This window comes from Neolamprologus multifasciatus, chromosome 15, assembly GCF_963576455.1.
Source record: "Neolamprologus multifasciatus chromosome 15, fNeoMul1.2, whole genome shotgun sequence".
Classification (NCBI taxonomy): Eukaryota; Metazoa; Chordata; class Actinopteri; order Cichliformes; family Cichlidae; genus Neolamprologus; species Neolamprologus multifasciatus.
Genome location: NC_140453.1, coordinates 5,368,569 through 5,386,385, shown reverse-complemented (window position 1 = coordinate 5,386,385; position 17,817 = coordinate 5,368,569). Strand labels below are relative to the sequence as shown.

General features: G+C 40.6%; 2 protein-coding genes across 8 annotated transcripts in view; one reads left to right on the top strand and one right to left on the bottom strand.

Annotated features, from left to right (window-relative positions):
- Positions 1-10,749, top strand: part of LOC146501387 (MAM domain-containing glycosylphosphatidylinositol anchor protein 2) — a 221,727-nt gene extending 210,978 nt beyond the window's left edge. For all 7 annotated transcript variants that reach the window (XM_085133641.1, XM_085133643.1, XM_085133642.1 and 4 more), the window contains one exon: positions 1,161-10,749. In XM_085133641.1, the coding sequence (XP_084989767.1) occupies positions 1,161-1,249 (89 nt within the window). In that variant the 3' untranslated portion in view covers positions 1,250-10,749. The remainder of the gene's footprint in view (positions 1-1,160) is intronic.
- The window catches only part of faua (FAU ubiquitin like and ribosomal protein S30 fusion a), a 110,745-nt gene continuing 94,457 nt past the window's right edge, over positions 1,530-17,817 (bottom strand). Inside the window, exon 5 of the mRNA XM_085133663.1 lies at positions 1,530-1,720. Coding sequence (XP_084989789.1) covers positions 1,530-1,720 — 191 coding nt within the window. The remainder of the gene's footprint in view (positions 1,721-17,817) is intronic.

The following is a 17,817-nucleotide window of genomic DNA, read 5'->3' as shown; positions in this document are numbered from 1 at the left end:
TATAATTTTACATTAAATAAAAAAGTTTTAAACTTAATTAAAATAAAACATGTCTTAAATTAAAATAAGTAAACTGTCATGTTTATTGCTGCCAAAACAAAAGTTAAACACATTTGGACAGTGAAGGAATGTCAGGATTCTTGCTCAGAAAAAGGATCAACATGCTCTGAAGTCAGAGCACAAAAAACTTTTTTGTAACAAAATATCGATTTCTGCTGTCCCTGTATCGATACATTATTAGCAAACAAAATATCACCATACTACACAGTATCCATTTTTTCCCCACCCCTAGAAACCAAACAATTTCAAAGGATCTTGCAAATCCCGCCAAGAAGAACGCTCAAATATCCAACCAGAATTACGCCGGACGCCTGTTGATGTCTAATGAAGTGTCTCGTCAAAGTGCAACTTGCTAGTCCAAATATTAGTGGTGGTCTACGTATATATTGGAGCCTGTATATATAATTTGGACCCTGTGTAGATTAGAGACAATTCAAAATAATTTAAAACTTGTGCATCCAGTTCTTGTTTTTCAGTAATTAAAGATGTATGCCGTCTAATCCTTTTAAAGAAATCATTAAAAGCCCATAATTACCATGACATTCATCCCCATGGTGAGTGACCTCAGCTGTATGTAGTGGATTTAAAATCACCATTTAACCTAAAGCCCAGAACAGAAACAGAACAAAAACAGAACAGAAACAGAACAAAAACATCGCGCAAACACAACGCTGACCACTGCAGCCTCATGCACAGATGTTAGGGACGTCTGCGCACCGAATCTTCAGATCTTTAAGCTGAACTGACCAATTGTTGTGGTTACCGAGCAACTCATTAGCTTTAAGCAGCGGAGCTCTTTGCTGGTAACAGCCCATTATTTACTAGTTAAAAGCTCATTAAAAGATAGTGAAAGCCACAGGGATAATCATGATGTTATAGCTCTTTCATGACTGCTGAGTTAGTAATATTTCTGTATGCATAGTCTTGTATTTGGCTAAATGGAAAAGCTTTAGTATTCAACACACTCAACACAAGTGAATCAGCATGCTACAGATGGATAAAGCCATATTAAATAGTATGTGTAAATCAGTATTCCCTTCACCACTTATCTTCCCATGTTTGTGTTGAAATGTTTGCTTATTTCTTTTGCCCCCATTTAGATCTCAGCGCCAAGGCTCTGTCCACATCCTGCCATATATGGCTGCTATGTGTCACCTTGGTGCTGACCCTGCTGGAAGGTCAAAGGTGACCCATTTCCCCATCATCTCAGAGGCGAATATTCAGAGCCGCCGTCTGTGAGCTGTACCCTCAACATCCAATCACCAAAGATTCATGCATCCTGAAAGCAGCGGGGTCCCCCCATGGACTGCAGACCACAGAAAGGCCGCAGTTATTAAATGAGCGAGAGAGAAAAAAATAAGTGATTAAAAAGTTACACAAAAAGTAAATAAAGAAGATGCGCTACATTTTTTTTTTAAAGAGACCTCTTTTACAGAAAAACACCCGCTGGCGCAGAACTCCGGACGTCTTTACGAGCACAAAGGCAGGTCGGCGACGAATGAGCCCGGACCGGCGGAGGAGATCACAAGCATCGTGGGAGGGCAGTTTGTAAAGCACAAGAACCATTTCATGAGGCGCCGGAAAGCTTCCTTCGACGACGGAAGGAAATACAGACACTGCTGACTTTTTGAATATGAAGTAACATTTCCCTGCTTATCAATACATTCAATCAGACCTTTCTCTGTGTATCTTTATCTCCATTTTCTTGCACCAGATGCCAATCCCCGACACTTGTTTTTCACTTTAGCCCAGCCTCGTGTCATTCTTTGGCATTTCTTTATCTGCTCGGTGCTGCACTGTAGAAAAACAAGGACTCCGACAACATTTAGTTCTGTCTGCTTACTCCCCTGTAGCTGCCTACGTATCTTTTAACACTGTGCTCACGAGTCCAAGTGGCCAACTGACGGTATGGTGGCAGAACAATAAGAGCAGAAGGCTCAGCAGAGGTGTAGACAGGCGGGCCGGAAGGCAGAGAGATGTTCGAGCTTAAAAACGAGGAGGAGACAAAGCAGAGGAGGGAGAGGAAAAACAGGCAGAGAGTAGAGGAAGGTCCGATTAGCGAGGCCCCACTCGAATATTCAGTCAGCGGTCTGCCTGTGGAACAGAAGCCACTTTACTTTCTGCCATGAAACAAAGTGCCTTCAGATTACAAACCGAATCGTGAGCCTGGGTGTTAATCGACATCAAACAAGTCTCTGTTCATGTTTCCTTTGATGGGCTATTTTCTACATGTTTCTTTTGCCCCACAAGTGCTGACGGGAGGGCAAGGCGCGTTCAAGATCGAGAGAGGGGGTTGTGCCGCGTCCGGATTTTACTCCCGACGGAGCAGTCGCCCGCGAGTATCGGCGCGCGTTTTTGTGTGTGCATGCACCTAAGCCTATGCCTATGCACAGTTTCATGTGAGGGCAGCCAACCAGGCAGTGCTGGCAGACCCTGAGCACAGGTTTGGAAACCATTTGGATTACGAAAAAGAAAAAAGAGTGGCAACGGTCAAAGTGAGGCTCTGGATCCTTTTTTGTTAGTTTACTTGTTTGTTCTGTTTTTGTGGAGGTTTTTTTTTTTTTTGGGGGGGGGGGGGGGGGGGGGTGTCTTGTGCAGGAAAACAGTTTAAGATCATAGAGGAGGATAAAGACACTTCACCGAATGACTACCCCACTCTCCATTCCCACAGTTCTCCTCCCCTGCGGGCAAGATTTTTTTTAACAAAGCAAAAGAACAACTGCTGAATAAAACATCGCGTTGTACAGGGAGGAGAGCAGGAACTTTGGGACTGCAGGCGCTTCATTAGGGTGACACGCCTCATCCCTATCCTCCACCATTTCTATGGAACAATCCGAGAATAAAAGATAATAATGACCATAATAATAGTCATGATATTTTATTACTCTAGCGAGAATGTTTCTCTGCTTTTACACAAACTGTGAAGATTGACTGTGGAAGATCTACCTGAGACCATAACCTTAACCAGCGGGGTTTTTAAAAAAAACAAACATGTATTGTAAAAAAGAGAAAATAAGAAAATGAAAAATTCCGTTCATTGTTGGTTATGACAAACGTTTTTGAGGACTTGTGTCTTGTTTCTTATTTTATTTATTTTTGTTGTTTTTTTTTCGTTAAAGATGACTTAACTTCCTTTTACTTCTTGTTGTCTCCCTTTGCATTTGCTGAAATATCAAAGCTGGTGGAAGCAAAAGAAGCAAACCAATTTGGTAAATGTATAACTTGTAAATGTTAAAGAAGCTCTATTCAAAGGTTTATGATATATGTTTATGTTGGAGTACAGGAAGCACAACATACAGTTCAGCATATTAAAATCCATTTTATATTTCTCTCGCACATATGTGACCTACTCCCACAAATTCAGGCTTTTCCGCTCTCTGTAACGAAACTGAAAATTGAACTTTGTTTTGGGTTTTTTTTAAAAACTCTGTATCTTCTTATTTAAGGTGCAACCACAGCATTAAAGAACAAAAAAGGAAACCCGGCGGAGAAAGCAAATAAACTGGGTAAAGGTTCGTTTTGGTGTTGTGGTTCACTATATGTAGCCTCTTCAGTGGAAGCCTGGGTTAGTCAGAGTGGGTAGTGTACATGCGTGAGCATCAAGCTGTGTACAATAGGTGTGATAAGAAACTGATACATGTAAAGAAGATAAATATGCTAATCAAAACAGAGCAGAATGATGAGCATTTCAGGGCATCTTAACAATATTGTTACAATCTGTGTGATGTTACTACAGAGATCACAGATAATATCTGCTGTCCATTCCTGTTTTCTTTGTTTTCTTCTTCTTCTTCTTTTATTTTTATCTCAGACATTTTCATTTCAAGGTTTAGGATCACACTGAATGTAAATGGAGTTCTTGGGAGTTCTTTACTAGATGTATTGTCTTACTAAAACATATGTTTTCTGTGTGCTTTTGATGATGAGAACTTTCAGACTTTTATAGGTTGTTTTGGACACATCAAGAACATCAAGTATGTCTGACTTTGACACAGACTTTGACAGTTTCCAAATAATATAATCTCAGATACAATCTCCATTAGCTAGTTGCTATATCCTCCGGCGATATAGTAGGTAATGACAAGTGCCAAAGTGCCCCGTTCAAGTCGTCACTGTTATTAAGTATGGATATGAGTTCAAGATGTGCTGGTGACTGTTCCTTTTACATCCTGGAGTACCTGGTCGATTCACAGTGAGAGCAAAAGCTCAGCAAATGAGAAGAATACGATATACTGACAGATTACTTAAAGGTTTAAAGGAACAATTTGGCATTTTGGGAAACAGGCTTGCAGAGTGTGACCTAATAAGGGAAATCAGGTAAGCTGGATCTGTGCACGGGTAACTAAAGCAATCAACCAGCACCTCTGAAGTTCATCGTGGCATATCATGTTTCTTTAATTGCTAAAAAATCATGTTAAAACAATGAGTCGAAACAACAGGAAGTCATTGGCCATCAAAGCTCCCAAATAGGCCAACCCATCACTGTAAGACCACCAACTGTTGTATTTAGACTTAGCATTAAACAAGAGATTTAATGAGGTAATTAGCAAGCTGAAGTGCTGGCAGTCATGTTTTGTAATCTTTGGATAGAGCCAGGCTTCCTCTTTTCTCCTGTGTCCAGCCATTGTGCTCTGCTAACTGGCTGGTGCTCTGTTCATAGTAAATGGAAAAAAAAATTAATCTCCTCTGGTCAAAAATTTTTTTGTTTTTTTTTGTTTTCCTCCTAAAATGTCAAATTATTGCTTTAAAATAACAACCAAAAGTATGCAAAACTCCTGTTTATCTTCTTTGTGTATATTCGATTTACGAGTGGCAGACCTCATTTCTGTTTTTGTTTCATGGTGCATTATATATATAAATATATTTCATTTTTTTTATGCATATTGGGTACATTCATGCAAGTTAAAAAAATTTCACTCGGGTTGAGAAAAGGCTGGCTAATAGTGGCGGAAATTATACTGCCAAAAGGATCATTGTTTATTTCCATGCTCTCGCAGCTCTCGCTGTGCCTTTGATTTCCATTTCTGTGCAGACACACGCACAAAGGGTGGCCCTTTGAGGGACGCAAGTCTAGTGAGTAGCTCACACTCAGCTGTGCTCTCTTTCTTGATAAAAGTCCTCCAAGTACAATTGGGGGGGGGGGGGGGGGGGATTAACAGTTTTGAACATGTAAACAGTGTTGTGTGACACTTTCTTAGTGTAGAGTGTTTACCGACTTTATTTTGATGATAAGAAGCGTCTGCGTTGGCAGAAGGTGTGAAGTATTCTTAAAGGAAGAAGGGGAAATGAGTTGTTTCAAGATTAGTTTAGTGCAGCTTAACGTGACTGCATTTGCCAAGTGTTTTGTTATTTATCGCTGTATCCGGACCCATGACATTTGCTGTTTGTTCCAGCTGTTTTATTAGTTGCGGTATTAGTGCCATATGTTTTTAAGTGACTTTTGTCATAAACCTTTTTTTGTAGAATGGTGTGCAATAATTGGAATACCGTAGGTACTGCAATATAATAAAAGTCAAAAATCATGCAATACTTAAGCATACCACATGCCGGAAGTGATGCTTGCTATATTTATTGTCTGCTCAATAGTTATATCCTACATTACAGGTAAGCCCTTATAACCCGATTCATCTCCCTCTGTGTGCAGCAGCAGCTCCTTAATCCTACATTGGTGCATTTTTATGAAAAACATGCATTTAATTTTCTTTACGAACCTTTTCTCTAAATAGTCTTTTTCACGTTCCTCTCACTGAAACATAGTTTCACTCCAAGGTCCTTTTTTGAAGCTTGGGTGTTATGTGTTTGGGGTTTTTTTGTCTTTTTTTTTGATTGCGTTATCTTTTCCTTTCAGTATGCGGCAATCAAACCCACTGGAAAACAGGAGGCTCAGAGCTGAAGTACTAAAGCCTGCAGTCATGATAAATACAGCTCGTTACCAATAAGGTGTTTGGGCCGGCTGTAATGCATCGCATTACGTCGTGTTGGTCGCAGCATACACTAGAAATTGCCTCTTTCTCTCTTTTTTTTTTTTTTTACTTCTGTAACACTAGTAAAATAAGCATCACAAGTCAGTTTTTATTGCATGGAAAAGGCAATAAACATTTGGTTGTTGGGAGAGGAGAGCAGGCTGCAGTGCATCTTACAAAGATGCTGTTTGTTGTCTTAGACTGCAGTTTCACCCTCCTCCCTGATTAGATGACACGTTTGGTTTGCCTTGTGTAACAAAAATTAGACGTACCGGTCTTTCATTCAACTGGAAAGTCAATGACCCAATGTCAGCTGGGGTGGTGTCTCGCAGTATTAAGAAAGCAAAGTTTTCAATGCTGTTCTATCTTGAGCTCTTACAAAGAAAATCATTTATGCATTGATGAATACATGAATGAATAATGCAGTTGTGCATGAATGTACCCAGTAAGCATTAATACCACTGAAATGGAGGTACCGTAGCATTTAAGGTTGTGGTCTGTCACAGATTGTGCGGGCCACAGATTGAACACAATTGCTGGCAATATGTTAAAACAATTTCTCAGTTCTTTGCTAAATTTGATTAAAGTTTATCCATGTGAATAGAACCATGACTCGTTGCTATGTGACAAAATGTGATTTATAACAAAGAATTGCCTTAATTCCCAGAAAGTGCATACCTCGCAATATACTACTTGTGGGAAAAGATCTTAGGTTAAAGAATGGAGTCCTGTTCAGTTATGCAGCTAAACCAGTTTCCAACTCTCATTTGATCCCAAAGTTTCTTTTTTAAATACTTTTGACATTCGCGTGTAAATTTTAATTTTGCCTTCTAAATTGTGGCTATAAACGCCTAGAAAATTGTTCATCTTACCTTGTAGTTAACCACTTATCACCTGGTGCTTTGAGGGTTTCTAAAAGGAACAGTGCCAACATTTCTCTCTGAGTGGAAATGTTCTCATTTTCTGTTCAACCTAAGAAGGGCTTCGTCACATCGTGCCATTCATTGTGCTATTAGCTCCCCTAAAGAAAAAAGATTATTCAGTTGCACTAGCACGATATAATTGCAGCTGTTAGCCCTAATTATCACTATACACACAACCCTGCTTTCTTGGTACTGATTCAGCAAAGAGAGTGGGTGCCAATGGGGGGGGTTGGTACTACAGTAAGGCTCAACCAGTACTGGCAAAATTGGCAGACGCAGAGGTTTTTGGCATTCAGATAAATATTAGTTTAACAGACTCAAAGAGGAGCTAAATGTCCGTCACCTTAAACTTGAAACGTACTACCCAGTTTTCTGTGTGTGTGTGTTTTTTATAGTAAAACGTCTACCTTACTGCAGTAGCTTCCATGCTGTCTGATTTTGGCAGTCAGGAGTGATTTCTCAACAGCAGCCTCGCTAAATAACTGGACAAGGCAGACACATTTCAAAGATTTAATTTTACTCTTACAGGAAAGAAGCGGGATGTCACTATTTGATGGCACGGCTCCTCAGTGTGTCAACGTTACCAGCGGGAAAGCTGCCACCTTTTGGCACCAACTTTCCCCTTTATTGGAGTGAATCGGGCTGCCTGCCGATGGCTTTCCTCTCCTTTCCGCTCTGATCAGAAATCACAAACCAAGCTGAAGCAAAGCACTCGCAGGCTCTGGTTATTTACCATCGGTGAAGCTGACTGCATGCAGGTGACAAAATGAAGACGTTTGCCAGCACTGAAAGCCGCCCCCACCCCCAATTTCATTCTTGGAAAGACCCCGGCAAATAATGAAATATCAAGGTTGTTGAGAAGGCTGTGTTTCAGTGATGTTATTTATCTTGTTCTGTGCCAACACCCTGTAATGATGACCTGTCACTCTTCTCTGTTTTGTGCTCTATATTTATATATGATCAGGCTTCTTTTACTTTTTTTTCCTCCACTGTATTTCTTTGGATTTATCATCCATTTTTTTTTTTGTGCCATACCTGCAACTAATGAAAAAATAAAGACAAGGAATATTTTATGTGCTTTGTGAGAATTTACAAGACAAGGATATAATGACGAGGAACAGAATGTGCTGAATGCTTCAACACAAATCCTCTTGTTCCCGTGTCTAGTCAGTACTCGACACTCCTGTCCCTATAGTTTTTCAAAGAGAAAGCCAAGTTATTCCCACAGTGACCACCTGTCTCCCACTCAAAGGACTTTCAACAAAAGCTTTTGTGTTGTGCAAATTGTTCCTTTGACAGTACTTCCCAGTTTGTGGTTCTTCTGTGCTTGTTTTCCTCTCACAGTTGAGAGCATGCGAGTTGATTGTGGCGAGAAAAGGACATCTGAAGGAAAGACAGAGGCGTAACAATGGTGTGTGGGGGGGGGGACTTGAAAGTCATCCAAAGTTTAGTCAGCAGGGGCCTCCTGAGCGAGGAAAGCTTATAGAGTGGCAGCCTGAGCAGAAGCTGCTGTATTGAACGCAGACTGAAATGACTTTGAAATACTGAAGAGAAAAACAACAAAACTTTTTTTTTTATTGTAACACTGTGTGGAATTCAAAAGTTTCCTATTAACACAGGTAACAAACCTCTTCCCCAATAGTATCTACTGGGCTGAACTCATCTGGCTTTTAGGGTTTCCACTCAGTGATAATACCTGTTACCAGTAGGGATGGGTACCGGTATCCGGTGCCATGATGGCACCGGTTCTGACATAAACGGTAGTAACCAGACCGAAAAGCAGCGCACATTTTGGTGCTTCATTTCGGTGCTTTTTTTTCCTGAGCTGTGATACACTTTAGATTCTAGCCAATCATTTTACGTTTCCGAGGATAGTAGGCGGGCCCAGGTACGTACGTTCTTTTAGAGCAGAGCTACAGATTAAAAATGCCCAAGGCGAAGCGGTCAAAGTCTGGCTGTACTTCACAGCAAAAGATGCAAACTCAGCAGCTGCAACAAGTGCTTTAAGCTGATACTGTGCAAAGGAGGTAACACCTCGAATCCGATGAAACACATGGCGACGCATAGCGTTTTTTTAAAAGCCGAGAAATGCACCGTATTTGATAGCTTGCTGCGAGACCTCACACCGTGCACATCTACTGCAGGTGTGGTGCCTGTTATCAGACCAGGAGTTAGCAACTACTCCAAAAACCCGAAGAGGAGAGTCCTGGCCCCTAGCCCTGCCAGTGTAGCAGAAATGATGACGGATGATGATGGCAACAGCAGCCGTTCTTCTCTGCGTGAGTAGCTTAATGTTGTTCGTGTGTAATTCACGTTGAGTAGGCTAACCACGTTATTACATTAATGCATGTAAGGTGAACTAGCAAACATCATCATAGCTACATGCGGCTGCCTTCTTGTTTGATGGCAGATACTCCCTTCACCCTGGCCAAAAAGGCTAAAATGACCAAAGAAAACCTGGGAAACAGCTAAACATGAGAGGTTTTTGGACAAAGTTTGTTTTTTTTCCATTGATTAAGCACTGCTTCCAGCCAAGAGTGATGCCATATATACCCTATAGCTGCAGAAAAGGCTAATATTGTTATCTTTTTACAAAAAAACAGCTGAACATGAGAGGTTTTTGGACAAATTTTGTGTTCTCCATTCTTTAAGCACCGGTTTGAGCACCGTTTAAGCACCGGCACCGTTTCAAAAGTACCGGTTTGGTACTGGTATCAGATAAAACCTAAACGATACCCATCCCTAGTTACCAGGTATTTTTTTAGTACCTACTCAGCCTGGGCTCCAGCTGAGCCGACAGACATCCAGTTTGTTGAGCTGATGTCAACAGACTGGATGCCACTGATTGGCCAGAGAGTGATGTCACTGGATGGGTCATGAGAGCGACTCCTTCATAAGTATTTCCACTCTTTGTTGTGATGAGTGTTAGGCTCAAAAAAGTAATCTATCTCATGTGATATTTAGTATTTAGGTATCAATACAAAGCCAAGAACACAAAGCAAAGATGAAAATAGAGGTTGCAGTCTGAGTGCTCACCTCTTTGAAGTTCAGGGTTCGACTGCTGGGCTGGGGTCAGCATCCATTCAGCTTGAATAACACTCTGGGTTCTTGACTAGCTTAGTGTTAGCATGATGTCTGTGCAGAGGCTTGAAAAGAGCCAAAGTTCTGGATACAGCATAACACAGTTTTATCTGTTCTGGATGCAGTTTGCACTTTACCTTCGCGCTCTCATCCTTTTGTGCAATAAAAAATAAAAGTAATGTCCACACTGGAGACTGTGCCGGTATTTTCAGCTGATTGATCGTTGACCCAGTTCTTTGATGGCCCGGAGTGGCATGGACCTCTGTAAGTACGTTATAAGTACATCATACAGACACACTCACACTCGACTCTCTCGCTCTTTCTCTCGCTCGCACTCACACTCACACTCACACACCCCACAAGAAGATTGATGTATGTACCTGTTCATTTTTTAAATTTTGTTATCCAGGTGTTTTTTTTTTCATACAGGTGCAGCAGATGGCAACACATCCTGTCCTTTTGGGCGGGGCGGGGATTTGCACTTGCACTTGCAAATGGAAGTGCAAGTGCAATTCCGTGAAAGTGCAAATGGATCAATAGGGAATGGATCAATAGGCAAGCAGACTACTAAGAACTGGTTCTCTACAATCCCTACTTGTGATGGAAAACGAACAAAACCGAACAAGGTCAGGTCAAGCCGAGTTGGGGCTAGTAGCAAAGAGGCAATTAGTTTCATATTCCTCTTCCTCTCACCAACAGGTGACTTTGGTGTGTCACGACAATGTGATGTGGCCAAAAAAAGATTGTGAAGTACGTTGTATGCCACAGAGGCAGCACTTTGGTCGCTGCCATATTGGGGGTTTTTGGAGTCAAATGTTTGAATGCAGAGTTATCAAGTAAACAGGCTTGGCTAGCAAGTGGTTCATTAGTTCTAATGAACATACAAATAAAATTAAGATTTTCAATGATCAAACCTGGAGCACAGACTTCTTAGATGGTCTTTTAGTGCAATTAACCACACAGAAAGTTGTGTATTTTTTACTTAGTAATACTCAAATAAAACCACAAACATCACAGATTGTTCAATTTAGTAAATAGAATTAGCAGAGATGGGACTACAAAGACCACAAAAGAATGTTATTTAATCATGACTAGGCTGTAGACATGGTGATTTTAGCTGTAAAGTTGGGCTGTTGGATTAATTCACTGCTGAATCGGCCACTAAAGAAGCCTCAGAGGTTACCAGGTTAATAACTGTTTCCAGGTTAAGCTAATCATGCTGGATTAGCTTAATAGACTTCATTCTACATTTGCATAAGCATAATATGAATATGCATGAAATGTAGTGTACCTTAGCCATACCTTGTGGTAAAAGGGATGGATATGTTCATGTTGCTCACATCAAATCTCTGAATGTTGCAGCAGAAATCAAGACGTTTTTCCAGTCTTCCACTCATTTTGGTGAGCCCTTGTGAATTTTACCTTCACGTTCTTGTTGACAGGAGTGGCACTTGGTGTGGTCTTCTGCTGCTATAGGTCAGGCTCAGTGTGACGTAGGTTCAGGGAAGCTCTTCTGTATACCCTGGATGTAAAACATAGATATTTGATTTACTATTGACAGCTCAAAGAAGTCTGACCACTGTCCTTTGGCCTCTCACATCAACAAGGTATTTTCATCTCCAGTCTCTTTTTTGGCCATTCTCTTTCAGCCCTAAAGATGTCTGTGTGGATAAATCCCACATCTGACCTCTCACCGATGCCACCGTCAAAGTCACCTAAAACCATCTGTCTTCTAATGCTTGGTTTGAACTTCAGCAGAACATCTTCACCATGTCCACAGACTTAAATGCATTGGGATGCTGACACGGGATCAGTTGATTAGATATTTCCATTAACAAGCAGATGACCAGCCTTACTTAATAAAGTGACACTGCACTCATTTTAAAAGGTCAGTTAAAGACCAAGCAGCAAATTACTTCTTCCGCACAATGAGGCCTTGCTGTAGGAGCAATATGAGGAATGGAGTCACTGTGTCATGTACCTGAAAGACATTTTTTTCCCCCGAGGGAAGAAACTGTATTGTTTCCCACACTCTGACCCTTGGGGGAAAGGATCATTTTATATTATTTTATGAGATGCAGATTTCACTGTGAGTCTTCAGCCTCAAGGATTTCTGGGGACTGCCCAGCAATTTAGACAATGGCACAACTCTACGTTAGAGCTGGGCGATAAAACGATAACGATATGTATTGCGAAATAACTTTTTCTCGATAGAAAAGTAAAACTATTGCGATAGGCGTCATATCTCTTGTCCTCTTAAAAAAAAAAAGAACAACAGCCAATCCAAATTGACTAGCGCAGAGCCGAGCCGAACCAATCACAGCCGCAGTGTCACGTCAAGCCATGCCAAGTGCCAAGCCGCACATGTGTATTTGTTTGGGAAGCAGCCAGCCGCCGTGCCGCCCGGGTAATGGAGGAAATGAGTGTGCTGACTAGAGAAAAATCAACCAAGAGCGTGACCGAAGGTTACCGAAGAGAAAACCGATGATGGTTCCAATGCCGGAGAGATTGTCGAACGGAAGAGCCACAGAAGTTCCATAGTGTGAAGGTATTTCGGCTATTTCAAGTCTGACAAAAAACAGAGTAGCGCGCACTGTAAATTGTGCCGAAAGCAAGTCTGGAAATACAATAAACCGGTGCATGCTCAATCGCTAACTGGAAGCACTAATTCGGCTTTTGTCAGACTAAAGTAACTGTTAAAACTGTTTGAAAAGCTAAGCTATACAACAAGGAGAGATTGAGAATTTCCTTTTAGTTCTCAGTTTATTTGATATTGACAAAAGTTAGTCAATTCTGTCTGTTCTTCTGTAAAACAAACTAAGATTTATTTTTAGTTAATATTTTGTTTCTAAGTGGAATTGACAATTTAGTAGTCTGTTTTGTTTGTTCTATTTTGAAACTTAAACGCTTTAGCGGCTGCCTTTTGTGTAGTTTGCAAAATTTGCCTTTATTTATCTGAAAAAGTCTCATGTTTCTTAAGTACATCTACCCTGTTGAACTTATTATGGGAAATAAATATTTAAATCAAAACAAGCTGCTGATTATTTCACATTTTACTTGTGAGCAACGGCACATTTAAATCTTACAAATATAGTTATTTGGCTTATATCGTGATATATATCACGATATATATCACGATATATATCGTGATATATATCGTTGATATATATCACGATATATATCGGTGTATGCACCACCCCACACGACAAAACAGTAAGTTGTCTTTCCCACGTGGCAACTGGTGTGTGAATTTCTAGGCGTATTATGGGCAATCTGAAAAGCATCTCTTACCTTGATTTTCATGTTTGTTTTGCTCTGAATTGCAGCATGAGTGATGATGTAAGCCTCTTTACAGATATCCAAGAGGTGATCTCTTTTAGTTTATGCAGATTTATGGAGGGAAAAAAAACATCAACACCGCATTACTGTTTGTTGCATTACACAGACAATTACCATGAATGGAATAGCTGGTGGTAAGTGGAGCGCATTTATTCAAAAGGTTGTTGAGCACACAATCCAAACGTTTTTTGGTTTTTTTCCCCAAACAAGGTGCTAAAAGTAATTTTACAGTGTTTTAAAGGCACTCTAAGTTTGCTTGTGGCCTTTATGATCTCTTTTCCATCCAGGTACCCTTTGTCAAGCGTGACAAACCTCCTTTTTGTCCGGATAATAAGTTACTCCTATAAAAAATTCAGATTGTTTCTGCTGCTGATAACCCCTGGTAGCATTTGGCCTTTAAAATCCAAAGCACTTTCAATTACCCTGCTGCATGTCCCATTTGTCCACTCCCTTATCGTCTCCCTCTTCTGTTTCAGCCAGCCAGAGGTTGCCCTGTAGAGCCACATTTGAATGCACACCTGGTATCTCAGCCACTGAACAATGCCATTTTACATTACATTCTATTCCCTTTTCTCCTTGCCATGCACCACAACAGCATTTTGTTTACAGGACCACCACTGCTTTCTGGACGGATGGGAAAATGTCATGGAATGCTAATGGTCTGCTAATTCTCCTCTGACAGGCCTCCCCATGTCAGTCAAACAATATCTATTCAGCTGTGCCAGTGCTGTCAAAGTCATTCAGGCAAACGTGCGGGTGAGCACATCTGCAACCGGCGCGGTGTTGACACATTATCAATAAGAAGCACACCTTGTTTACAGTAGTCGCCGTTATAGTGCTTATTCATGGTCAGCCGAGATGATTAAAGTTGCACGTTTGCGGGAATAAGAACGGGATAATGATTACAGGTCTAAGAGAGCCACACTGTTGTGATTTGATTAGATTTCATTTAATATTACCGAGACATTCTCGGTGCATCTTTTCCCGAGATAATAAGCAAAAGTTATTGATCTTAAAATTCACACACAAACAAAATCATTTGAAAACAATATAACCACCCAACGGCACGACAGAAGCGGAGCAAACACTCCGCGAGGCATCGCTTTGTTGTTTTCGCTCTCACCTGCATCTCAAAAACAAAGATATCACAGTCATTAGTAATTATGCGATTAGCAATTCTTCCATAATGAGCAGCGATTTGCCTCTCCGCACACATACGAGCACCCCTCGCTCAACTCGTGGCTTTGAGACATCTCCTTGTCCTCTCGTGGATGTTGCATGAATTAATCCCTCTCATGTGCTGCCATCTGAGCCGTGCTGATGCAAAACTTCAGGTTGAATAATTTATCTGTCTGCCCTTTGGAAGCCGGCGTTCGCACCGGGTGCCACCGCACATAACTAGGAGTTCCCATCACAGACCTGAGCCCGCTGGCATCCACTCAGACATCTGTGTGGTGTGATAAGAGCGCACGTCACGGGAGGAAGACATCAGATCTTTTTTTGAATTGTGGCCACTAGATAGAAACACAAAAGACAACCAAACACTGCCTAAGCAGAACAGCAGTCACCTTTTCCACATGCCGCCGCTGCCGCTGCTCTTTTGCTTCGGCTTTACATGGTTTACATCTGCCTTTCTGCAGTCCTGGCCCCTGCTTTGCACCACTTCATTGTTTCAGCCTCATCCTTCCAAGCGATTAACCAGTAGATGAGAAGATTCTGAACCTCTGGTTAATCTTAGCTCACTTTGTTCCTAATTCAATTATGATGGGAGTGAGAGTCACCCTATAACAGAGCTGATATATTTGTTGCATTACATTACTGTCTCATATATGGATTACCTCACAGGGTGGTTTTGCATGCGATTTCCTCGTGGGTACGGCATGACCTGCTTCCACAGAGCTGGAAGTTTCTCAGAGTTGCTGAGCACTTTTCTTTAGCTAATATTTAACAACAAAAAAAAGTTAACTCATTCTCATTTCTGTGTTGTTGATTCTAGTGCGTCCATTTAAATGAGACATCTGATTCTGCTTCTAAGAGTAAATATTCCCTTCAGCACTTGTTAGCAGCTCACTTGCTTTGTCATTTCCTTGGCTATCAGTGTATAGTTTCCTAGCTAAGGCAAAGTAAAGCATAAGAACAAAGACAATACCACTCTTCAGTTCCCACATCACGTCCATCATGTTCACAGTATTTATTTATTTATTTATTTTTTTACCCGAGATCATTTTTCAAAGAGCTAATTGACAAAAAGTGATTTAATAAGCTTTGTTTACGGGTAGGCTATGGGTATAATGCTTATGAGCTAGCCAGATAATGATTACTGCTCCTGTGCATATCAAGTAGGTGATTCATTTGCTCAATATGAATTGTGTGTTTATCCAAGCAGCGTGTCGGTTGTGAGGAAACGGGCTTTTCATTCCTGTTAAAGTTGCTGATCCAGATCAGAAGAGCGTAAATCTTCTCCCATATGTCTTCGTGCCAAAGAGAAATTAAGAAAAACTTTAAGCCGCTGCGCTAAAGTCGGTGAGTTTGCATTGCGAGTGAGGTAGCAGACAAGGTTGTTCATCATCAAAGTGAGTGAGCTCCACCCACGTCCTTATCCGCCCACCGGATGAGCTGCTCCCTCGCTTGTTCCCTGATGGAGTGCGGAATGTGGAGGGCAGTCATCAGATCTGTTCTGCATCACCCTACAGGACAGAAGGGGCGTGACGACACCGGCGACCTTTGGATCATCTATCAACGTTGACGTCTTTCTCATAATAAAAGAAAAAAATGTTGCATTAGCACAAATGACCTTTTCTCATCACCATGTCCTGATTGCACAATGCCACGAGGATCCACCCCCGCTGCTCTCTTATCTCGCTGCTCTCACGAGCAGTCACGCCATTAAATATGAGCCCGATAATTATAATTTAGAACAAATTCAAATGCCCTGCGTGGTGAACCGCATCAAGTGGTTGCAAATTTGATTTTTTTTTCTTTTTTAAACATAAAAAATTGAGATATTTGTCTTCTTTAATTGTAGTCTGGGGTTGAAAGAGGCGAAACCAAAGTCGTGGAGATACTAAGCAGAGACTCACTTTGCAGTCACATGCCTGTTAAATAAATGTAGGTCATAAAACACACTTCTTGAGTCGGCATAAAAAAAAAACAATGCTATCCCACAAATAGCTTTTATAAAAGATGACGTTTCATGTGTGTTATGTCAGTGCAAGTTAGTGATAATGTTGCATCACGACTGCGCAGAACAGCTAAAGGTAATAATTCTCTTCTCTCTTCACTTTAACAATTCAAACATGGAAAAAAAAGCTTTTCACAGGTATGTGTGGAGTCCTGTGAAAACTAAGTACACTCTTACAGTAACTCCAGAAATTAAGAAGGCAGGTAGCAGCCAGGTGCTGATAATTAAATGCACTTGATGAACTGATCATCAGCAAATCTGAGGTAGGGATGCAACGATACCAATTTTTTCAAACCGATACAATACCGATACTTGGATCTGAGTACTTGCCGATACAGAGTACAAAAAACGATACTTCTACCACACACACACACACACACAAATACAATTAATTGGAAGACAGGTTTTATTATATTCCCTGCCGATAAAAAATTAAATCTTAATAAAAATGACCACAAAAAAATTTCAAGTGAAAAATAAGCACTTCTGTTAAATTATTGCAGAGTCTCCACATTGTAATTTTACAAAATATCACTGAACTATTGGCACTGTCTCGAGCTTTCAGATTAGTAAATAAACACTTCTGTTTGGAATAAAATAAATACAAATTAGGTTTGCGAATAAAATAAACTTTTAAATTATTGCAGAGTGTCCATATTGTAAACAAACAAACAAAATAATTATTATTAAATAAATAATAAAATATAAAAAATTATAAAATAAATAAAATAATAATTGGCCCCCTAGTGGCCAATCTAAAAAACTACAACAGAAATGACAAGCCACCCTCTGATTAATGAAATAAGTTGGTATCGGTTCATGGTATCGGTTAACTTTTACGAGTAGGAGTACACACACATTTTACAGTATCGGCCCCGATACCCGATACCAGTATCGGTATCGGATACCCGATACCAGTATCGGTATCGGTGCATCCCTAATCTGAGGGTGAAAATGTCTCCACAGTGATGCGAGAGTCTGACAAAGTCGTACAGCAAATGATTACTTCAAGTTATTGCTGCTAAAGGTGCTTTTACAAGGCAAATCATGGGGTGTGCAGTTTCATATGACTGTGCTTAATCTCTAGATTAGAACAGCTTTAAGTTTTATCATCAAAAGCAAAACATCTGATGACCATCAGTAGCGGCAGTGCTGCAGGTTGATTTTAATTTCAAGGATGACTGAAATATTTTTTTAAATGTTTTTTCCAAAGCGGGTCTAAAAGACAAATGCTGAAACTCCAACCCATAAATTCCCTTATGTGTTTCAT